General features: G+C 38.7%; 1 protein-coding gene across 4 annotated transcripts; it reads left to right on the top strand.

The window, feature by feature from the left end:
• The first annotated feature begins 2,871 nt into the window (after positions 1–2,871).
• Positions 2,872–22,467, top strand: LOC117307284 (serine/threonine-protein kinase Nek4-like). 4 transcript variants are annotated; one of them, XM_033792000.1, is made up of 18 exons: positions 2,872–2,969; positions 3,170–3,174; positions 4,740–4,868; positions 5,694–5,960; positions 6,342–6,539; positions 6,979–7,086; positions 8,212–8,369; positions 9,571–9,724; positions 10,355–10,486; positions 11,271–11,456; positions 12,350–12,434; positions 12,788–12,888; positions 13,094–13,230; positions 14,578–14,798; positions 15,901–15,924; positions 18,061–18,200; positions 19,134–19,248; positions 19,954–22,467. In XM_033792000.1, exons 3-17 carry the CDS (start codon positions 4,776–4,778, stop codon positions 19,227–19,229), a joined length of 2,100 nt encoding a protein of 699 aa, XP_033647891.1. In that variant the 5' UTR covers positions 2,872–2,969; positions 3,170–3,174; positions 4,740–4,775; the 3' UTR covers positions 19,230–19,248; positions 19,954–22,467. The 4 variants fall into 4 exon arrangements, with proteins under 4 accessions (XP_033647891.1, XP_033647892.1, XP_033647893.1 ...); XM_033792001.1 differs by lacking the exon at positions 3,170–3,174; XM_033791998.1 differs by lacking the exons at positions 2,872–2,969; positions 3,170–3,174 and adding an exon at positions 3,425–3,512.
• Positions 22,468–25,175: the final 2,708 nt, after the last annotated feature.

Here is a 25,175-nt window from a genome sequence, read left to right as displayed (position 1 = left end):
ACTCCTCCGTTGCAGGCAACACGACAGAGTCCAGGGTATACAATGTAGGCCTGAAGGTCCCGTACCATTGCAAAAAGTTTGCAACATTCAAAAAAAATATTTCTACCTAACTCTACTTTTACTCACATGTTCCTTTTAGTCGGGAGAACTCCAAGAAGGCTTTTTTCTAATTGTTGAACTTTCTCCTTTGGTGCTAATATTTTGTGAAAAGAAAATTTAAAGCACCCTCTGTTGTCCGTACAGTGTATGTACAAGCCCTATGAAAAAGCAACATGGCGACAGACGGCTTTGCTGCTTATAAATATATTTTTTTCACAAGAAAAAAAAAACCTCAATTTTTGTAACCGAAATTTAACCAGAAACTTATAAAGGTTCTACATTTGAGCTGTAATACTTTAAAGTTTTAGTCTGACCGTTACGACAAATGAATGCCCCAAAATGACGAAAATAGGCAAGGAATTACCTTCAAAACTGCCTATTTGAAAACTAAAATTAAAAAAAAAGGAGTACAGCGCCCCAGTTACTGGGTCTAGCAATTATCTTACTTTATTTATAAAAATTATAGGAATTCCTAGGCCTATATCATGTTTCAATGAACAAAAAGGAACTTTCCGCATGGCGCCACCACTTTCTCACTCATTTTTACAAAAAGGGATAGGCCTATCTCCATTAATAAGGTAAATTAGATACTATATTATTTTTTATCGAATGAAAAAGTGGTGGCGCCATACGGAAACTTTTCCAACAAAAAAGTCAGGTGGCAGGATAAAACAAGTTTTCCCACTTAAAAATATCACCCAGTCAGACTCTCACCCCCCTCTTTTCAGCATGTTCAGCTAGTACAGTCATTTGACCAGTTCTGGATCACTTTTTGAATTCACATTGTTTTTTGTTGCAATCTCTTTGATATCTTAAACAAAAAAGTTTATCAGTTTACCTAAAAATGACATAAAACTCACCAAGTATTCACTGACAAAAAAAGATTAGTTCTTTTGAAGAGGCTTTGAGATAAGTATCGTCACCTGTTTGACCAGTTCAGGATCAGTTGAATCTATTCTGAATCAGTAGAGTGCCCTTTATTGCAAACCCATACTCCCATTCATAAAACTGTCTCTCAAGGACACGAAACTTCAGAGGTGTGTTGGCATGGACTTGGACTTCCTTTCTTTAGTGAATGTCATGCAAGTGTCTTCAATAGCAGCGCAAAAACCCAGCGACAAAACCACAAAACAACAGCAAAGGCAAATGAAAAAGTGAAGCGAACCTTAAAAGCATTATTGACCCCTCCAAGTTTAATTTTCTCACACAAAAAAAAATCTACAAGAATTTGTTGAAGTAATGTTTCTCAAAATCAACTAAATAAACCTTCTACTGCAGTAGTATGATTTTACCTTACTTAGTAAGTTAGTGCTGCACCATTTGATGCAATGAGATGTTGAGTGATCCCGAACTGGTCAAGGGTAAGTTGCCCCCCCCCCCCCCCCCCGAAAGAAGATTTTGGTAACTTCGTCTCCTCAAAAAAACAAGATGACTGCACAGTATTAACAGGAATTTTTTTTACACATTCTTATCATTAACATAAATAATTTTTGCCCCGGCACTCCTATTCTAAAGGTAAGAAGTTTTAACAGTGTTTTTCAACCAACATTTTTAAACAAATAAATGATCAATTTCGCAGACAACCTTCAGGAAAACTGCCGTAATTTATATGCTGCTGATGTTTGGTACCTTATTTGGGTTTGTTGGTTTAATGGGTGTTAGTCTTCACATTTATCAACAGAAACTGGGGAAAAGTTTCCGTATGGCGCCACCACTTTTTCATTTGAAATGAAATAATATAGTATCTAAATGACCTCAATGAGATATCCCTTGGAAAAGTTTCCGTATGGCGCCACCACTTTTTCATTCGATATGAATTAATATAGTATCTAATTTACCCGATTGATATATCCCTTTTTGTAAAAATGAGTGAAAAAGTGGTGGCGCCATACGGAAAGTTATCCTATCCCTTTTTGTAAAAATGAGTGAAAAAGTGGTGGCGCCATACGGAAAGTTATCCGAAATTGGTAATAATGAGAAGTGATATAATTATTTGGTTATTGCAAATTTGAAGTGATCCCGAACCGGTCAATGATCCCGAACTGGTCAAATGACTGTACTTAGTAGGCCTACTAAAATTTTAAAAAGCAGAAAATAAAAAGTAAATTTAAAACAAAATAAGATAAATTAAACACAGAAATAATTTTACAAATTGAATTAAAAATAAATATAAAACCTTCACACTAGTCTTATATTTAAGTGTGAATCCGGGATGATTGAAGGCGCACCGCCCATAGTCTTCACACCATTCACCCACCACATGCACTATATAGTAGTATTTTATGATTCAGAGGAACATAAATAAAAAGAGCAGCCCGAGCCTAAAATATATCCCCCAAAATCTTCAATTTCTTTGAGTAAAAATCCTTAATAACAAAATCATCTTAATCACGAATAATTAAGTTACTCACAATCACACTTTTGTAGGTAGTTGTGTCTCTTGAATGCAGTAAAATCTTGAACTTGGTCGAGAAAAAGGGCGACGTAATGTAAATCTGTCTACACTGTTTTGTAGGGCTTTAAAAATGGCGGTACACACATGTGCTTTGTGTCACGTGATTATGTCACGACAATCTCATTCGCTACTTGTATAATTTCTTATTTTGACCGTAGACAGTTTTTAAAATTTCTTATGGTACAAAACAATAGCCAAAATGTACAAGATATCACATAAAGTTCACTTGAATATTAAAATGTTTGTGAGGCTGGGGAAGGTAGGGGGGCGGGGCGGAACTCGACCATTAGCAGTGGCATGCATAATGAGTTCTGGATGGACTTATCAAGTCTAGTTTTACCTGTCTGCACGGGTGCAGTGCGCACAATCGAGAGGGTGCGGAGTGCGGATGATACCGCGCGAGCGAGAAGGGAACGTGAGTGTACACAAACCAAAGATCGTATAGCCCCGCTACGCGGCCCGCTACGCGGCGCTATACGATCTTTGACACAAACACATGAGAATGCTCGAATATCCAATTAGTAATAAGTACCAAGTTTCGCGCACTCTCTGGATTTGGGACATTTAGCCCAGGGTTTCACTTTTTATCTCGACGTTTTCGATTGTGTTTTTCAGCTCAGGTGAGTGGATTATTGTGCTGAACGTTTGATGATTACTTTACGATGTCAAATATGTACTTTCGCTTGATTTTACTGATTTCGGTTGTGTGTAAATAACCATGAAATTTTGGCAAAATTGTTTGATAATGTAAAAAATTGAATCTGTTTCTATGGACGCGTTGTGTGTCAAAAAACCGCGCGCTCCACACGAATTTACGATCTTGCCTTTTGCATCAAGACAGAGACATGAAAAGGACTGAGGAGACGGGTCTTAATTCTGTCAGCAGCACACACGTGCATCACTAAACACCATGGCTGCTGACGATTGTGAAAGTGTCACAGCTCAAGTGCTTTGATTGGTGATTCTTCAATCATGAATCATAAAATTACACACACACGCGAGTGGCAATGGCATAGATTGCTATCATCATCATCATCATCATCATCATGGGGGATCATGATGGCTATTTTGCTGGGGATAACTTTCCGTATCCTGCCACCACTTTTTCTCCCCCATTTTTACATTTTAAGTTTAACATATTTGTATTGATTGATTGTAGGCCTAACTATTTTCCCTGAGCTGCTGACAGTTGTTTATGGCAACCGGCTCGATGGACTAGTTAGTTTGTACATGGTTTGGACATCTGGATTCTGGTCAATCAATCGGCAAAGGTCAAAGGTCATACTCAGCCTCAGTACTTTCCCAGAGTTCTCTGAAATTTAAACCACCACATGCAAATCACCTGGGCATGTGGGTTGGGATTCGGACGTGGTCATCATAGTCATAGGTTCGAATCCCAACCCAAGTGATTTGCCTGTGGACTGGTGGTTTTTATTTCAGAGAACTCTGGGAAAGTACTAATTAAGTATACCGTGCTTAGTAAAGAAAATGGACACTATTGGTGATTGTCAAAGACTACGTCTAGAACTATTTCGGTTTCGTCCGGCTATCGTCTTGGATGACAATAGCCAGACGAAACCAAAATAGTTCTAGGAGTAGTCAAACTACTCAAAGACTAGTCTTCACAGTTGGTGTATCTCAATGTATGCATAAATAACAAACCTGTGAAAGTTTTAGCTCAATTGGTCGTCGAAGTTGCCAGATATTAATTAAACTTAAAGAAAAAAACACCCTTGTTGCACCATGGTCACACGAAGTTGTGTGCTTTCAGATGCTTGATTTCGAGACCTCAAATTCTAAATCTGAGGTCTCGAAATTAAATTCGTGGAAAATTATTTCTTTCTCGAAAACTACGTCACTTCAGAGGGAGCTGGTTCTCACAATGTTTTATACTATCAACCTCTCCCCATTACTCGTTATTAAGAAAGGTTTTATGATAATATTTATTTTGAGTAATTACCAACACCAACAGTGTCCACTGCCTTTAAATACTCATTAGTCAGAAAGGTAAGTGTAAACTAAGGGTAAAAACAAATTGTCCCACAGTCATGACGGTGTTCAAAACGGCTTCCTTTTTATGGCGGTACATGTACATTTGATGACAGGGACATCTATTGGCATGAAATGGCACACCTGAATATTTTACTGTTGAGTGTTGATCTTTTTTCTCTTGTTCACTATTTAGTGTCTTACTTAGTGATGTATTGACCGATTAGCGAGGATGTCTCTGGATCACTATGAGATATTGAAGGTGGTAGGAAAGGGTAGCTATGGAGAGGTATGGCTGGCAAAACACCGGAAAGATCGAAAACAGGTAAGAAGGTTTCTCCATTTCTACCCATTTAAAACTTTACACACAAGTATAACGTGCATTCCCACCAGGGTCCAACTTCATAGTGCTGCTAAGCGGCCGATTTTGTGCTTACTGTGTGGTTTCCATTTCATAGCGCTGCTAACCGTAAGCACACTGAAAGGCATGCTAACCTTCCGGTGCTTACCGCACGAAAAACAATTACGTCGAAATGCAATGGTAAACGCGCAATATGGCCGCCCAATTTTTATGCAAACCTGTGAAATACGCTTGCGCCTTAGCAAATATTTCTGCTACAGCAAGCAGCGCTATAATATTGGACCCTGGACTTAAAATTCCTTGATATTTGCACAGTGTTCTACAGCTGGTCTGGTAGGTTTACCTGGCAAAGCTGTTCCATTGAACCTTTTAGCGGCTCTGTTAAGTTACTGTGGCTGCGCGGAAGTCTTCAGCGACCTCTTTCGGCCTGTTGGTTTTACGTCTCGGAAAATTGACAGTGAGGTCAGTTTACCATGTGTCCCATTGGATTTGTTTTTGTCATTTTACAGAAAAGTTGCAACACTTAAACAAAAAGTCTAATGGGAACACGACTTTCTAACCTACTTTCAAGCGTTAAAAGACCAGCTGAATTCCTGAAACGCTAGGATTAATCCTATCTCGAGTTAGGACGAGTAACTGTCCTAACTTGGGATGGTTTAAATCCGTCCTATTGTCTATCAATTCGGAACCTAACTCATCTTAAGTCCTAAGATTAATCCTACAAGTAAGGAACAGTTTGGTGAAATCTACGGCAGCAAGCTGAGTGCTTTCCTTTTCTTGTTTACTCAGTTTGTCATCAAGAAGATGGAAATGCTAAATGCATCTAAACGAGAGAGAACCGCGGCTGAGCAGGAGGCAAAGCTTCTCTCTCGTCTTCGTCATCCGAACATCGTCTCGTACAAGGACTCGTTCGAGAGTGAAGATGGCTACCTTTACATCGTCATGGGTTTCTGTGATGGTGGTGATCTTTACTGCAGACTTAAGGACCAGAAGGGAACGGCGCTGATGGAGAAGCAGGTGGTGGAATGGTTTGTGCAGATCGCTATGGCATTACAGGTCAGAGGTTAACTGAGTTTATGAACCCTTTCATGCACCATATATATTTTGGTGACTAATTTATCATGTATTATGAACACATTAATAGTTTGCTTTTTTCTATAGCTAAAAGATCAAATAAATCAAGGGTTAAGGGTCTGGGTACTTTTTTGTAGGACAAAAACACAATGTCCACAGATTTACATTGAACTTACACAGTTTGAAGATAATGATGGTAGAAAGCTTCCCTGAAAATATAACTTGCTGAGGTGCTCAAGTATTTTCATGACCTTGTTTTACTCGTTGTGTATGCTCTATGTGTCCTATCCAGTCAATGTAATAGGGATCAATGATTAGAACCTTATTATTTCAATAAGGGACTATCTTTTCTCTTAATTGTAGTACATGCATGAAAGGAATATCCTGCATCGCGATCTCAAGACGCAAAACATCTTTCTTACCAAGAGCAAGATCATCAAAGTTGGTGATCTTGGCATAGCAAGAGTGTTAGAGGGAAATAACGACATGGCTACAACACTGATTGGTACTCCGTACTACATGAGCCCAGAGCTGTTCAGTAACAAGCCATACAACCACAAGGTAGGCTCATGAATGTAATAAAAAGTTTGGTACAGTAAGTCGGAGGTAGAGGTCATTATGGTGAAGTATGCATGAAATTAAGACAAGATTTGTTTATTTTAATTTTTTACTCAAAACAGTTGTTTGCATAGTACCTTACTACGTAGTAAGCAATGGAGAGCTGTTGATAGTATAAATATTGTTAGAAATGGCTCACTCTTAACTAATAACATGTTTTTTTAGTAATTTCTAACTCAACTAATAAAAGGCATTTGAAAGCATCTGTAGTTTATTCCTTTATTATTCTCTTGCGACTTTGATGACCAATTGAGTCGAAATACACCAAGCGAGAATACTGGTCTTTGAAATTACCAAAAGGTAACCAGTGCCTTTAAATATGAAAGCTGTCTACCTGCTCCAGTAATAGCATTTTGACAATTGTTGTATGTTTTCTTTACAGTCTGATGTGTGGGCGCTAGGTTGCTGTGTTTATGAAATGGCAACTTTGAAGCATGCTTTCAATGCTAAAGACATGAACTCATTGGTCTACAAAATTCTTAGAGGCAAGGTAAGAACTTGGGCTCCTATGCAATTGCTGCAAACAAAATTAATGCAAGAATCGCAAACTGTCTCAGGAACATGACTGAATAATAAATAAATGATAAACATGACATTTATATAGCGCCTTTTACCAGAGGATGCAAAGCGCTGGAAAATGAAAAGAACAGAGAGCCAGAAGGGCAGGGTAGGGGGGGGGGGGTACACTGTAGAAACCCAGATTACATGCAGGTAGAAAAAAGATGAGTCTTGAGGGCCTTTTTAAAAGGATTGAGACAAGTAGAATTTCTAACATGAACGGGAAGGTTATTCCATAGCCTTGGGGCAGATACAGAAAAAGCATGGACTGAAGATGATCAAATGAACATAAACTGTTTGGAATGTATCACTTTCCAAAAAATTGGCACTTTGAAGTGATCTTTGCATTTCTTTGGGATAGCCTATCATTGGAAAGCTGAAACTTTATCACGTTGCAGGTGTGGCATTTCATATTTGAAAGGGCATGGAGAATTTCATTTTTCACTTCCATTTGAATATCTTGAAGTCTATGGGAACTATTTGAAAGGGCTCCGAGGCAAATAAAAGGGGCATAAGAGGCAGTGGCCGCCGTGTAATTACAGGCCTGACATTGAAGTGATCATTGCATTTCTTGGGTATTGTCTATGGTTGCAAAGCCTTAAAGCCATTATACTCTTTCGGAAAAAAGAAAAGAAAAAAAAAATCACAGATTTACAAATTACTTACAGGGTTTACAGAAGGTAATGGTGAAAGACTTCTCTTGAAATATTATTATTCCATGAAATGCTTTACTTTTTGAGAAAACATTATAAAACAATTATCAATTCTCGATAGCGAGAATTACAGATTTATTTTAAACACATGTCATGACACGGCGAAAAAGTGCGGAAACAAGGGTGGGTTTTCCCGATATTTTCTCACGACTCCGATGACCGATTGAGCCTAAATTTTCACAGGTTGGTTATTTTATATATAAGTTGTGATACACCAAGTGTGGGCCTTTGGACAATATTGTTTACCGAAAGTGTCCAATGGCTTTTAATTGAGGAATAACGTGATTTATAAGTGTGTACTTGTAAAGAAAAGCCAATTCCTGAATTCATGTTCTTGATACCAGATGCCAGCTATGCCCAAGACTTACAGCAACGACTTAATAGAACTCATCAAGGCAATGCTCAATTTGGCTCCAGAGAAGCGACCCAGCGTTGCTCGTATTCTACGCAACCCTTTCATCAAGACGCACATTGCTATCTTTCTTGAAGGTACACGGTCAAGGTAATAATATTAAAGACATTTGTAAAGCGCCTAATGCAAAAGCCTCCATGTGCATAAAGAGAACAATGAAATATACAATTAGTGGAAGATAGATTACAAGTAAGCAGATTTCAAAAAGGCAGCTTTAAACAAATGCGTTATTAACAGAGTATTAAATCAGTGTAAAGAACTTGCCTGGGGAATATGCACAGGAAGACTATTCCAAACAAATGGAGCAGCGTAATAAAATTATCTTTGATCAAAAAAAAAAAAAAAACGAAGAAGCTCTTGTAGTTATCGTGAGCAATGAATGTTAAGATGATCATAAAGTTATGATTTCAGGTGCATTGCTGACCCTGATGTTTCAAAAATAAAAAAAGGCTGTCTTCCTTAAATCAATCAATCAATCAATCAACCACAGAAGCAGCAAGGGTCCGTCGCGCCGATCTCCTGTATCCATGTCCTACAGCCTCATGCCACATGTGATCGATTTCGCTAGGCCGCCCAAGTTGTTGGGGCCCAGGATGATCGTGGGTGGCCTCTAGGTCTCTTCCAGCCAGGAGCCGGTGCTAGGCCTCCCTTGGAGTTGATAGCTATGTTTAGAGCTTTTTTAGCTCGGATGTTGTCGGCCAGGCGACTAACATGACCGAAGAAGGCTAGACATGGTTAAAAAGAGGGCACTGTCGTTGCTCTTGCCACACATTGTTAGACCAACATGCACCTCATTCCACGCCTGATGCGCATGTACCGTGTAGATAGATGACAAGTAAGCAGATTACAAAAAGGCAGCTTGTGGGGTGTCGTGGCTGAGTTGATAAGAGCACCAAACTCAAGCTCTGATGCTTCTGTTCAGCAGAGTGTGGGTTCGAATCCCGGTCGTGACACTTGTGTCCCTGAGCAAGACACTTGGCTATAATTGCTTCTCTCCAATGGTAAATGGGTACCTTTGAGGGCAGAGATGGTTCTTGTGATTGGTTTAGCCGAGTAGCGCGTATAGTGCGCACAGGTTGTATATTCCCCAGGGAGTTGAGATGGTTTAAGGAATGATTTAAGACCCAGTGACCACGGGTAATAATGTCGGAAGCGCTTTGAGACACCCCCTTGGGCGTGAAAAGCGCTATATAATTATTATAATTATTATTTGCAATAAGCTATGTGTTCCATCTTTAAATTAAACACTCGTGTAAGACTCTTTTCTTGTTCTGTTACCTTCCTCGTTCAGACGACCTAGTTCTGGTAGTTCGGAGCGTAGATCATCTAAACCAGATGTTTCTGCAGACATTGTTGAGAACACACCTAGAACAGCATCCGTTAGTGATCTCCCTCATGGAAGTCCTCTCTCACCCATTAATGAAGTACCCGCCAAGAATGCAAAGGTTTGACAAAAGTCGTTTCTAAAGTAAAAACGATGAGATGCAACTTAACTGTTTTTTGTTATCTTCACCCAGAAAGTATTAATTATTTTCAGTTGGATTTTTGTCATCCACCTATATGAAATAAGTCTATACAGAATAACAAAAGATGCAGATCATTCAAACTTTGATTGGGGTAGAATATTAAAGAATAGTTGTAGAATATTATGGGATAGTTACATAGTATTTTAGACCAGTTGTATTATTGGGTTGCGTTGCATTATACAGGCATGCAACTCTTCCGCGTTTCCACGGATTTCCCTGCGTTTAAAAAAATGATCGGCGCTAAGATAAAAAAAAAATAAAAAAACCTTGTACTGTATATGCCTGGCAACAACAATGTACCACTACAATAATGTAAAATAAGCCTAGTCAAGCTAACAATGCATCTTAGAGCATAATAAATCTCAACATTTTCTAGGGTACCATTGTGTGTCTCATGTCCCGTGGCGTTTCGGCTGCCTCGCTCCGCACTTATGCCTGATTATAGCATAGATATGACGTACATTCTCGTAAGATAACAAAGTAAACTGCATAGATATGACGTACATTCTCGTAAGATAACAAAGTAAACTGTTATTTTCTTGCACACAGAAGCCTACCTCTCAAAACAGAGCGTCTTCAGCAGGTGAAGCTAAGAAGTCTGCAAAGACGAGGCCATCATCGGGATCCAAAGAAAAGAAAGATTCTTCAAACAGCGCTGTACCTGCTAAAGATGGCTTGAAGGTAATGATGCTTTTACAACCAAAATTTGAACATTTGTCTTTGTTCAACCTCAAATTATTTAAGATTTACTCAGACAGTTTCTTTTGTGGTTTATTCCTTGAATTTTTGAAACGAGGCAGACTTTGCCTGTAATGCGTAGAGTAAACACAATTGCAAAGTACATGTACGGACCAAGTCGTGAGTTTGTACATTTCAAACCAATTTTTTTTTTTTTTTTTTTCGGCAATGCCGACCAGGTGTATTGCTGCTGAATGCAGAAAAACACTTTTTGAAATGTACCAACTCACGACTTGGACGTACATGTACTTTGCACGTGTGTTTACTATACGCATTGCAGGCAAAGTCTGCCTTGATTGACGTCACAAAAGGGGTAGGCGGAGTCAGCCCCCCAAACAACTTTATATATTTTTTAAACATATAAATCGTGACAAACAATTACTGAAAAAAATTGTTTTATTGTTCGTCAGCATATACTCTTATGTTTGAAAGAAAAAAAAATCTATTTCCAGATGACTTTAAGCACAAAAAATAGCTAAGCTCTGAAGGTGCTTCAACATTTGTTATTTTCCTGCAAGGTGTGTAGGACTACAGTTGAATTATGAGATCTACTCCTTTTATATAGCACCCTGTAATGGTTTCCATGGTCTTGTGGCGCAATATGCAGCCAATCAAACCAGGAACACCGGGGCGAACCCCTTTTCTTTGCGATAAGTGCACTTGGTTCTTTTAGGTGCATTACACAACACACATTTACCATTTTAAATTCGACTTGAATATCCTAAAGGTGCCCTCTGCAAGGAAGGGCCGTCCACTTCCAACCCCGCCTGCCCAAGCCGGTACACCGAGGACGAGCGCTAGCGTTAGTAAGAAGCCCTCCAGTAATCGTCCAAGGATAGGGTCGTCATCGTCTTCCAGCTCCGTATCAAGCTCCAAAGAGAGCGTTGCTACACCAAGAACAGAAGAAGAAGGGGTGAGTCTGACAATTAATCATTTTCTTATCAGATGTCCCTATGATTTATTAAAGGGAGGGTATACTTTTGGTTATTACTTCAAAGCTAGTTCCAAAACAATGTAACCGTTGAAATCATACTCGAGTACATGGTGTGAATGCAAACCTTACTATACAAATATAACATGGTTTGAGGGTGACTAGTCGATATTAGCTCCCCGAGGTATTGGAAGTTGACAAACTAGTTTGTCAACTTCCAATACCGAGGGGAGCTTATAATCGACTAGTCACACGAATGAAACCATGTTATATTTGTTTTACTATACTTCATACATACTCAGTTATCGTTGCAAATAGGAGCAAGAGGAAATGACGACTGAAATTAAATGCATTCTGGATAATTTTGTTCATGAACTTTTTTTAGTGTCTGCACTCGAGCACAAAACCTGACCCTGATGAACACAAAAACTGACTGATTCTGTGATTCATTATTAAAAACAAGGAAGGATACATAATGGATCTAGCTCAGTCCATTATTGTTCATGTATTAATGTTTCAGCTGTTATAAAATGATCCACGATCGTAAATAGTGCACGGCAAGTAGATATCACCCAAGGGATGACGTCTCACAATGGTAATGCGCATGACAGGTAGAATAGTTCCGGGGGGAACTATTACTTGCCATGTGCATTCACCACTTGCGTGAATATTCACGTGCGCGCTTGGCAGTTAGCAAAATTAACACCTGGCTCGTGATGGTGAATGGACCAATGAGAACTCGACTCTCGGTCATGAATATATATGAGGTGTAGTAATAGGTTTTAAGTTTTAAATCCTACACATGTACACTGTGTTGGCACAAACCTTGGGTTGTATCTCTTTCTTTAAATTTTCAAACCCTTGTTGTTTTGTAGAGACGATCAGTGAATGCCTCTGCCAGAGCTAGACGAAGAGAAAAATTGAGGGAATCGCAAGAGAGTGTACCGTCAGGACCAAAAGGTCAGTTAAGTTCTGGACTTCTGTGTTTGTGGACCATTTTTGAAAAGCTGCTAAGCAGTAAAGCAGAGATGTTGCTCAAGAAGTTTACTTGCAAAGCATACATGTATATCATGAAACCAGTCGGAAGGTTTCAGAATCTCAAATGTCATTTGTAACAGCTAAACTCTGAAGCTGCTAAGCAATAAGCAGAGATGTTGCTGAAGAAGTTTATTTGCTTAGCATACATGCATATCGTGAAACCAGTCGAAAGGACTCAGAATCTCAAATGCTGTTTGTAACAGCTCAACACTGATACATTGAAAGCGGGTCTTTTAATGAACTATTTAATGATGATGTTGTTATTATTTTTTTAGTACGAAGTTCCACTGATGCTTCAGCCGGTAGAAGGTCTAGCAATGGAGAAATCAAGACAAGAGCCACACGATCTAAATCAGATCCAACCCCACCAAACAGAGTAAGTCTATGGGTCTTGTACACTGTCGGGGGCAAATAGTAACCTTGGCCTCTCCTCAGGCGATATTTACATCCCTCCCCCAGTCAGAAGCCATACTAAATCACAACATGTTACACTGTCCATTGGCGCTTTAAATCTTGTTTTTCAAATCATACGGTAATTTCTTACTCAATCAAAGTCTAACGATGAGGATATTTTTTTCTAGCAAAGAGCAAAAGGTCGTGAAGTGAGCAAAGGTGAAGATGAGGTAGATGCGGGAGTTCGTCGTCAAGAAAGACCAAGTGTCGGTGAGGATTCATCAGACGAAGACTCTTCAGAAGCTCCAGAGAAAGAAAAGAAAAGGTAAAATTCATTAAAAAATATGTTTATTAAAACTAATTTTCTGGGTTGTTTAAGATCTTTGCCAGTTAACAGCCTGCTTCTTGGTGATGTTGGTGTGGGGAATATCAACACTTTTTAAGAATATAAAACCTTGTCCCAAGCACATATGGCTCATCAGGCTGGTTTCATTGGTATGAAACAGCTGAAAAATTTCTACTCCCCCCGGACATGATGCCAGTCCGTCGCAGGTTACTCCCCAGCTCTCACTGTTACCCATTTGTACTCCTTGGTAGAGAGACGCAATGGGCCATATTTTTGACCGTGTGAGGGCGCTCTCAATCACTTCCGGGGGTATATTCATTCATACCCAAAACAGTTTTTAAAGATTGGAACACATTACCACCACAGACATCTTATCCATCACAGACAATAAGACTTTTAAAGGAGCCTTTATAATCCACCTGTAAAGCAAATTGAAACTACGGCGCAACAAAAGTGACAGAACGCCTATTAATTTGTGCAGGGCGAATCGCGTGTACCCCCGGAAGTGATAAAAATACTATTTATAGCGCCCTCGCGCTGTCAAAAATAAGGGGCATTAAGATAAAATGCCTTGCTCAAGGACTCAACTGTCTCGACTGTCCAGACCCCACATGCTGTAAATTACAGAACTTGTGTCCACCGCCCAATTGCCTGCTAAGCAAAAATGAGCAGGATACCAGTCGAAATTGGTACAAGTGAAATTGTTTTTTGGCTGGGTACTTTTGTTTAGCATAATTTTCTTTCACTTTTTGTGTTTAAAGGCAGTGGACACTATTGGTAGTTACTCAACATAATTATTAGCATAAAACCTTACTTAGTAACAAGTAATGGGGAGAGGTTGGTAGTGTAAAACATTGTGAGAACCGGCTCCCTCTGAAGTGGAGTAGTTTTCAAAATAAAAAGTGATTTTCCACAAATTTGATTTAAAGACCTCGGATTTAGAATTTGAGGTATCAAAATCAAGCATCTGAAAGCACACAACTTCATGTGACAAGGGTGTTTTTTTCTTTCATTATTATCTCGCAACTTCAACGACCGATTGAGCAAAAATTTTAACAGGTTTGTTATTTTATGCATATGTTGAGATACACCAATTGTGAAGGCTAGTCTTTGACAATTACCAGTAGTGTCCACTGCCTTTAAGCAGCTTTTTTGAAATTGAGTCCAGGTCCGGATTTGAATCCACATTCTGTAAACTACAGAACTTAAGTCCACTGCCCTAGACGCTCAGCTGAGCCACCACCAGGCCACCCCACCTTCCTCCCCATTTACTTCAACTTATGTGTAGATAGTCAAAGTGAATTTGTTCATCTTTTTTCCACATAGCAACGACAAAGAGCTGTCCGCGTTCTCCTCCCTTTTGGAATCCACTCTGAAATTGGACAATGCAAAAGAGGAAGAAGTCAACGAACAGCCAGAGGAAGAAGCAGAAGACATACAGGAAGATTTTGCCGAACCTCCTAGTCGAAACATCACTGCCGACCCTTTGAGCGGTACGATGGACATCTACATCAGAGCTGCTGCTCCTAGGGCACCCAAAGGACTAGGTACGTATCCTTCATATCAACATTGTTATCTAACATGGGTCCAGCTTCACAGCAGGGTCCGGCTTTACGACAGGGATTGAAATTAGCGGACGCTTGGTCGCCAATTGCGAGTGAAAAAAGCGACGGGCGAGTCTATTCCCTTCTTTAGTAGTCTGCCAAACGAGTCAAAAATTTGTTCCACAAAGAGTAGCTAAGCACAATAAAACTTTGCTTACCAGAATGAGGTTACCAGCCAATCCCAAATGTACAATTTGTGACTGGTATCCTGCTCGTTTCTACTAAACAGAAAACTAGTAGTATCCTCCACATCAACATTGTCATGTAACTTGGGTCCCACTACATGGCAGGATTCAAAATTAGCTATTGCTGTATCGCCAAATGCGGGTCCCACTACATGGCAGGATTCAAAATTAGCTATTGCTGTATCGCCAAATGCGGGTCCCACTACATGGCAGGATTCAAAATTAGCTATTGCTGTATCGCCAAATGCGGGTCCCACTACATGGCAGGATTCAAAATTAGCTATTGCTGTATCGCCAAATGCGGGTCCCACTACATGGCAGGATTCAAAATTAGCTATTGCTGTATCGCCAAATGCGGGTCCCACTACATGGCAGGATTCAAAATTAGCTATTGCTGTATCGCCAAATGCGGGTGAAAACACGATACACATACACACACTCACTATTTACATGTACACATTTTCTTTTGTATGGGCAGTTGTGGGAAGTTTTTATTATTTTATTATTCCCCTTTCTAAAGAACTTCTAATAGGGACCCGGTACAACAAAGAAAATTGTCGGGGCTTATGTTCCGTTGTGAAAAATTCTCCACAACTAAGTGTATGCCCAACCTCACAAATGTAGTATTATGTTATACATTATGTGAGTACGGTAACAGTACATTGATCCACCTACATGTATTAAGCATTGAGGTTAGCTGGGACTTTAGAGCATACAATGTGTGCAACTAAAATCATTCCTTTACCTTGAACATTGCTCCTTTGAATGTCTATCATGTCTACAATTGCATTTTGAGAATATTTTGACATTTCTTTTGTTATAAAACCCTTTGCTTGTACCAAACTTCTGTTCAAACACAGGCTCCCCAGCATCTCCCTATACCAGTGAGTTTGACTCCCAGCTTGTCATTGCACTATTTCATTTGATCTTTTAATTTTAAGGAATGGTCCATCATTGCAAATGAGTTTATAAACACTTAGTGGGACCTTCATGTAGGTTTTGGTTTTGTCAAAGTATGATTCTGATATAAGGGCAGAATTATGAAGAAATTATTTTGGGGATAACCAAGAAAAATTCAGCAGCTGGCACAGCAACATTTTTTTAACAAAGATGTTAAATTTGTATTGGTATAAAAACTATTATTTGGTTTTACCCATACACCAATGTGTAAGCATAGGATTGGAACTACCTCTAGCTACCAGGCAATCTTGGTGTTCTAGTGCTCTATTTAGCATGGGTCGTGGGTTTGAATCCTAACTAAGTAAATAGGGTTTTCATGTTTAGGAATCATCAAAACAATCTTATTGAAGTGCCACTTTTTGTTGTTAGAAATCATTACCATAAAAATAAGATGCTTTGTGAAGTAGTTTTTATTTTACCCAAAGCTAACAAATATGGAAACTGTTTTCATCCGTTTCTAAAACATAAAGGAGAGGATGTATTTAGTGAAACATATACATCTTAGAAATTTGGGATCAGAATGAACATACTCTTCCATTTAAACCATGTACCAACTTATCAAACAAATTTTCTACAGAACACAGCCAGTACATGTATTTGGTTTACGTTTCGACTAGTACCACTAGTCATCCTCAGAACGAGGCACCACCAGTCGGTTGGTGGCGCTGTTTCCTGCTATGGGCACTGGATGGTGGTTTGGCCGGTTTGTGTCATCCACTGGGGTGGAACTTGGGGTAATGAGGGGGTCCCATACTGTATGTGTGACAATGATGTACCATTCCTTTATACCCTTGACTTACTAAATTCATTGGGTATCCTTCCAAAAATGTTGTATTGTGCCATCTGTTGGATGAGAAGTACACACAGGTTATTTTGTGCACATTTTAGTTTATTATTTTAAATGTGTTGGAAATACTCAAGTAATAGAGTTTGTGTCCATTTCTCATTTGAGATGTCTCCAAGTATTGCATCTTCAGAATTAGTTTCATTTTGTTTTGGGATATTTTGACTGGCCTGATCTGTTTTTTTATTGTAAATATTTGTCTGCATGATTTGCATGATACATCATTGGTGTCTTCGGCTTTCTAATACAAAAAAAGAGAACTCCCTTCATATTTATATTCCCTACGTATTAATTTATGCATGATATTTTGTTTTCTTTTTAATTTAAAAGTTAATTTTTGCACTAAAAATGTGGTGGTGGTCTCTGTTACTCACAAACAAGTACATTTACGCCAAGAAAAAGACAACACCTTGATTTGTGTATACAGTAAAATTTACTTGTGAAAATTTCATTTCAAAAGTTGGTGGAATTTTTTGAGATATTGTCGAAAATCTGGAGTGGTAATTTCCACGCAGGAAGAATAATCTGCAGTTTGAATACACAACCTGAGAAGGATTTCATACAGTAAATGTTTAAATGTTTTTTAAGAGACATGTTTCCCAAAATGTTGCACAATTTTCAACAGCTGCAGTGCTTCAACGACCAAAATTGAGTTCAAATTTTCACATGGTTGTTATTTTGTGCATATGCTGAGAATACACCAAGTGAGACATGTGTGAGAAGACAGGTCTTTGGCAATTAACCAAAGACAGTGGACACTATTGGTAATTACTCAAAATAATTATCATCATAAAACCTTTCTTGATTACGAGTGACGAGGAGAGGTTGATAGTATAAAACATTCGGAGAAACAGCTCCCTCTGAAGAGAAAGAAGTAATTTTCCACGAATTTGATTTCGAGACCTCAAGTTTAGAATTTGAAGTCTCAAAATCAAGCATCAGAAAGCACACAACTTCGTGTGACAAGGGTGTTTTTTTCTTTCATTAATATCTCGCAACTTCGATGAGCTCAAATCTTCACAAGTTTGTTATTTTATGCATATGTTGAGATACACCAACTGTGAAGACTAGTCTTTGACAATTACCAATAGTGTCCACTGGCTTTAAGTACCATAATCTGCCTTTGAAATGGGTTCATGAATTTTGGCGTAGTCTCTTATCCTTTGTTGACCTTTTAACCGTTGACCTCTTGACCTTCAACCTCTTATTATCTCAGGGAATGCAACCATGACAACATCGGGACGATTGATGGATAGAATAGCTGCATTAAGGAAAGACATCATGCAAGGAATTGGTATCGAGCTCTTACAGAAAGCCTATGCGAGTCTGGATAATGAGGACCAAGATTTAGTTGAAGTGAGTAAACAATTTGTCACGTACACAAAAATTTACGTAGTCAGTTTACTGTGTGGTTTAATTACTTGATATTTGAAATGAAAATGTGCATGCCCTTGATTTAGATTATCCCTGGCTGCTGCTTTCCAGGGCCCCATTTCATAGAGCTGCTCAGCACAAAAATTTGCTTTGCATGAAATTTTGTCCTTCTTCATAAAAACAGGACTACCGACCAAATTTTTACTTGATTTTCAGGATAAGCACACAACAGCTGAATACCTTTATCAAGCAATATGCAACAAATGGAAGTTTGGTTGGTAATCCTGTTTTTATCAAGGAAGAAATTTCATGCTAAGCAATTTTTTTTGCTAAGCACCTCTATGAAATTGGGCCCAAGTTGTATCGTAAACTTGGGTGTGATCCCTAGCTATGGTAGTTACTGGTTGAATTGCTTCTGACTGGCATGAACAAAGATATTGACAAAGTAGGGATTAAAAATGATAATAATGTTAATAACAAGTTATTGTAAAGGGCATTTCACAATAACCATATCAATGCACTTCACATTCATACCCTGGTCATTGGGCCAATTATATTTCTATAATCTTTCTCAGCTTCCTGAGGAACATACAACCTGGGTAACTGTAGCACTCCAAAGGCTTTTTCATACACAATATTTCTCGCGGGTACCCATTTATGCTTCTGGGTGAAAGGAAGCAATTTTAGTAAAGTACTTGCTCAAGGACACAAGTGTCACGACTGGGATACGAACCGACACTCAGATGACTCGACCACCAGAACATGAATTCGATGCTCCTAACCACTCGGCCATGACACTGTAAATTATGCCCAACAACAAAGCTTCTAAGAAAAAGCTGTGTTGTCATCAACATCACAACTTTTTTATTTTGGATTATGACCCAAAATTTATCTCTACTTTTATTTTGTATACAGGCTGAACTTATCTCAATAATGGGAAGAGAAAAGTTTGACATTTATGGAGGCAAGATTTGGCAGCTGAAATTCTGTGAGGAGACGGTATTTGGATGATTTCAACAACTGGACCTGGGTAAGTCTAGTCTTTCATTTTTATTGCTGTATTCTCTTGAATATGATTTTGCCTAAGTTGAGGTTGTTTTATGATCATCTCCTGGTGAGGATTTAGAGCATGTTGGTAAAATATCGAAAGAAAGAACCAGGGTTCTTTACAGAGCCAACCCCCCTTTTCATAAAGAGACCATTAGTATGTGGTGTTCCGGCATGACCTGTAAGATTCAACTGCAGCTACAGAGCGCCACAAGGTTGTGTACAAAAAAGTGTTTGGGTTTACAGAACACACTGGGGAAGCACCAATGTGTGTAAAGCAATCTATAATTGGGTTTTTTACCGTTTTATAATTTTTGTTCATCAGAAAATTATTCTTGGTTTTCAAGTTAAAAAAAGTCCTGAAAAACCAGAAGGGCTGTGGGGTTGGCTTTAGTAGTGGTGATTGTCATTGCCATCCACCTCTAGGAACCCAGTTCAAGTTCAGACAGGGGTACTATGTGATTGGGTTTTCAGTCCCTACTAGTTGGGCGGGGTTTCCCTGGAATAATTCCCTTCGGGTTTAACCTGACACTTCCTTCCTTGTCTTCTGTCCATTCACAGCTAGGTGATTAAGATTGCTTCTTTTGGGAATCCTTAGCTTTACCAGGACTCAAAAATATTTACACAAAAATTATAATTAGTGAAATTTAATTCAATACTTATATCAGCTCAATTTTCTCCCAACTAGTTTGTCAATCCACATCTGAAACTGATGACATTTGGTATAAACATCGCGGCAACATTGGGTCTCGGACAGGCTCTGTGATTCTACATAGGATTGGATTTGATCATGCTTTATCATTTGGTATAAACATTGTAGCAACGTTGGCTCTAGGATTGGCTCTGTGTTTCAACATACAATTGGACTCGATCATACTCGTATCAATTGATGTAAGCATCGCGACAACATTGGGTATCGGACTGGCTCTGTGACTCATCAGTCGATTGTATTCGATCAGACTCTAACAACTGGTATTAAACATTGTGGCAACATTGGTTTTAGGATTGGCTCTGTGATTCAACATTCGATTGTACTTAAGCAGGCTATGTCATTTTGATATAAACATCGCGGCAGTATTCACTCTCGGACTACCTCTGTCATGTCTGTGGTTCAAGGTACGATTAGATTTGATCAGACTCTAACATTTGATGTAAACATTATGGCAACATTGGGTTCAGGACTGACTCTATGATTCAACATGCGGGCGTATTCAACCAGATTTTATCATTCACAGTAAAGTCTCGGACTGGCTCTGTGACTCTACATAATTTTGCATTCAATTGGACTCTATCTGTTCAGTATCAACATCTCGGCAACTTTAGGCCTCAGACTTTCTCTGCAATTCAACGTTCAATTTTGATTCTTATCATCAATCTTCTATAAACCTAAATCGTCAGAATTGCTGAATTGAGGATTTGTTTTTTTATATTAAGTGGTGCTCTTTGTTGATGAAGTTTGATGTTAGTACAGTAACGTATGCATGATGTGGAGGAGACATCTTTAACAATCTAATCCACATCTTACTGGATATCTTAGAAGATAATTTTATAAATCGAATCAACATGTTAGCATAAGACATCTTTACAAACAGATCCACATCTCAGTGGATATCTTAAGAAAACAGGTCCTTCCATGTATCGCAACTCTCTCACACACAGCTGAGATCCAATACAGAGCTGTGTATGGAGAGAGTTGCGACATGGAGGGACCAGTTTTCTTTGGTCACGTGGTTGCTGGACGCCATATTGTCTCCAAATGCAGCACAACCCCCAATCGGCAGACTAGTCTGGCACCCCGTGTTTGTCCATGCGTTTCTTGGGGAACAAAATGGCTTCTAATCAAAAAAATTTGTAACTCTCCCAATATCTGGCTCTGATCCAATATAATGAACACTGCCCTCTAGAGTTCAGGATGCTCCATGATTGAAGGGGTACACTGATGTCATCAATTAAAGTGTATTTAATGTCGCCTTCCAAACTATTATGTACTTACTAGGGATCAACATTGACTTTTGACCTATTTTGTTGTTTTCAATGGGCATTTAATGGCTTAACATGAATACCAGCTTTCTCCATTATAATGTATTGTAGCAATTGTAATGATGGGTCATGTAAAATACTAAAAATTATATCAATAGTAATAGGGACTTGTAATGCGCACGTATCCACCCTGCTGGGTGCTCAAGATGCAGTAAACCAAAAACAAATGAAAGAAAAAACAGACACAACTAGTCCTTGAAAACCAACGGCATGAGATAGGTTTTGAGAAAAGATGTGAATGTTAAGGTACAGAGACAAGATCTAAGATTAAGTGGTAGAGAGTTCCAGATGCGGGGCGCAGCTGAAGAAAAAAAAGACCTGTCAGCCCAGGAGTGTCAAGACTCGGGTTCATGGCCCAATGAAACCCATTGGATGTAATATCAATGCCTCATGGCTAACAACAGGGTACCATGCACGAGAGTAATATTATACTGCTGGGTCCTCTTTGAATTGGCTGCAAGAAATCTTTTGTAGAAATGTCTTACGAGATTGCACTTGAGTCACATTTTGTTTTAAGGCAGTCTGACTGCACTGAAGAACACCTATGGTACATCCTGGTAAAGATGTCAGACGTCAGCCACGTCTCACCAGACACTTGACCCACTTAGAAGGTCAGTGTTAAAGGCAAAGTATTCCTTTGTTTGTTGGAGCCATCATTAGGTTTAATCCTGTATAAATTCATGTAATGATACCATAACAAAAAAAGTAATTGACCGAACAGTTTCGACCTTAGCAGAGTCGTTCTCAAAAGCACAATGAAACCACATCACAGTATGAACAGGTATGCAAGTGTTTTAAACGTACATATGTGAACATTGCATCTTTAAAGGTGGTCATGTTTCTGAGATATTGCCGTGAATCCAGAGCGAATATGCAGGAAGAATAATCCCCATATAAAACAGGAAAGCACAATCTGAGAAGTGTTTCTGACAGTTACGCTTCTCAGAGTAAAATTTTGGGCCATAAAAACTGCTGTCTTTCTACATTAACCACTTTACTTCAAAGTGAAATGTTTGTCAAAATGCTTGTTACTATCAAAAGCTGCTACATGTACATGGTGTATAGGCTTCTAACTAATAGTTGTAAAGGCTGAGTCAAACTGCAGCGATAACGAAAATGAAAATGATAACGATCACGGCGCAAAGAGAACACATTCTATCGGTTGCATGAGATAGTGCGTATTCTGCGTTGAGCAATTCAACCAATAGAATGCGTTATCTTTGTGTCTTGATCATTATTGTTTTTGTATCACTGCAGTGTGACTCGGCCTTTATTGTCATTAATTTTAAGAGTGATTACCAAACATACCTTGCCCTTAAAGACCCAGTTATGACATGCTGGTACATCTTTTCAGACAGTCTACTTACTTATAGTCATTTAAGAACATCGGCATCATGCCAAGATCAATCAAGTCAGAAAGGCCTTCTCAATTTATCTGATAAGTGAGTGGTGACGAACGGAAAGGGAGCAGTTACAAAATGCCCATAGGATGGTTCAGAGAGATTTAGAATGCCCTCTCAAACTGTGACCAGATTGCTGTTATCTTGAAGTATCTCCGATTAAACATAATCAAAACAGAATTAAAGGGGTTTGGGTACTTTTTAAACCACGACTTGAAACACAGGTTTACATAAAACTTAAACAGGATTGACAATGGTGGTAGAAAGCACCCCCATAAAATATTACTTGCTGAGGTGCTGTAGCTTTTGAGGAATGAGTACAACAACTTCACACAAAAAATTATACTTGCATGTACAACGGATTACGAGGCTCTCCTGAAACGGTGCTCTGTGATTTTCAGTTTTTTTCTTGAGCACTTGACGACATATGAAGCTGAAACTTCTACTGGTAAACTTGATTACATACATCTTATAAAACTCCAAGTGAAAGTTGTAGAAGAGACAGTCATAGCATAAGAGAGGTGTTTTAATGACCTATTCTTCTGGTTTTACTCCAAACCTATGAGGTGCAAGATGTTTTAGCTAGCAAATACATCGCGATATTTAATCGATATCGCGATATATCGCGATTATCGGAAGTATAAAGCATTTTGAGAATCATTCTGTTTCAAAGCTGTGTAGTTATTGAAAAGGTTTTTATACCCCAAAACTTGTTTATGAGATGCGTAGTTTTTCTCAGACTGTGTATTCCTACAAGAGATTAAATACTTCCTGCAGGGACATAACTGCTCTAGCTTTTTGGCGATTTCTCAAAAACCCTACACTATAAACAGTGGGTTCCAACAACCAAGCGTATACAATCCCTTGAAACATATCATAACGGAATTAATGAGCTATCTTTATTAAGTTACTTACAAATCCTTTATATCTCTCAGGCTTTTTCTTGATGTATTCTTCATTGTTTTATCTGTATATAAAAATAATAGTTATCACAGGTGTTCTTCAGTACAACCATTGTATAGTTTTGTTTCTCTCTAAGTTGGACTCTAAAATTTCCCAGGGTAGAATTTAACCAAATGTGATATCAACTCAGTTGGTGGAGCTCGGGTTCAAGTCCCGCTCATGACAATTTTTCTTTGTTCACCCTAAAATTATTTAAAAATTACCCAGTCAGTTTCCATTGTGGTTTACTATTTGATATCAATTATTTATATTTATTTAAATAAATTATTGTAACAAGGTTTTTTTGTTTGCCGTCCGTTCTAGACCAGGGCCCAATTTCATGAAGCTGCTTTAACGCAGAAAATATTGCTTAACAATAGTCTGTTTATTAGAAATGGGCAGGATACCAGTCACAAATTGTAACTGTATTTTGGTAAGCACAGTTTTGTTATGCTTTTCTACTTTTTTTGCTTAAGCAACTCTATAAAATTGAGCCCAGTCTCTTCAACTGTAGTATAACCAGATTTTTGGTTTTATACCAAGGTCCAAAATACTGTTTTTGGGAGTAATGTTAAAGCATATGTATTCTCGCACTTTAAGAGTGTTTGCTAAGTGGTAAAACAAAAGCGTTTTGAAGTACACTGTAGTAGTATTAGGGTAACTGGTTCAGTAAGCATGTACTTGTACAAGTACATTACTTGTTCTTCTAGTGTAAATAATCATTGACCATTTGAGTATTTGAGTAAGTGATAAACAAAATAACATAGAGGTTTCGCAAGCGTGCAGGTACAGATACAGATACGGATATGATAACCGTATCAGTTGATGTCAGCCGCTTGTTGGATTTTGTTTCGCAAAATATAGGTATGTGTCACTTGAGGGTGCTCGCATTCATCATGAGTGTTTTTCCGACCAGCATGGCTTATAGAGACCCGGTGTTTTGCTTGCAAATGACTCACAATTTCTATCTATATCAAAAAATTTTCTATCAACCAGTGAAAGCAATTCCGCCGGAAATGTTTTTATCTGGGACAAAAAGACAACTAAAAGTCTGGAAAACAGTATCCGTTTTTCTACGTTGATACGAGCTCCTGTATCCGTTGCTAACGTGTCATGCAAAATACGATAGTCTCGGATACGCGTCACGTGAACAAAACCTCTCTGTTGTATGCCAATCTCTTTCTCTCTCAATCTCCTGTATAGGGCCTATGTACTCAACTGTTTCTCTAGCATCAGGATTGTTGGGAGAAGAACAACTTCTAAAAAGAAATTGTTGTTGTTGAAAATATTTGGTTCAGTGAATCATGTTAAAAATGCACAGTAGTTAACTCTTGATTATTGCAGTTTAAGACAGTTATAAGTAAAGTACGATGCAACAAAGTTAATACAATTCATCACATACCACCAAAGACAACACCAGAAAAAATAGCATAGAACTGTTGTACAACGCGAAGTGCACTTGCACACGTGTCTCCTGCTCCTCATGTCGGGTGTCAAAGCACGCACAAAAGGATGGTACACGTGTTTA

Source organism: Asterias rubens, chromosome 2 (assembly GCF_902459465.1).
Source record: "Asterias rubens chromosome 2, eAstRub1.3, whole genome shotgun sequence".
Lineage (NCBI taxonomy): Eukaryota > Metazoa > Echinodermata > Asteroidea > Forcipulatida > Asteriidae > Asterias > Asterias rubens.
The sequence above is the reverse complement of the archived record's forward strand: the minus strand, read 5'-3'. Positions and strand labels throughout refer to the sequence as shown.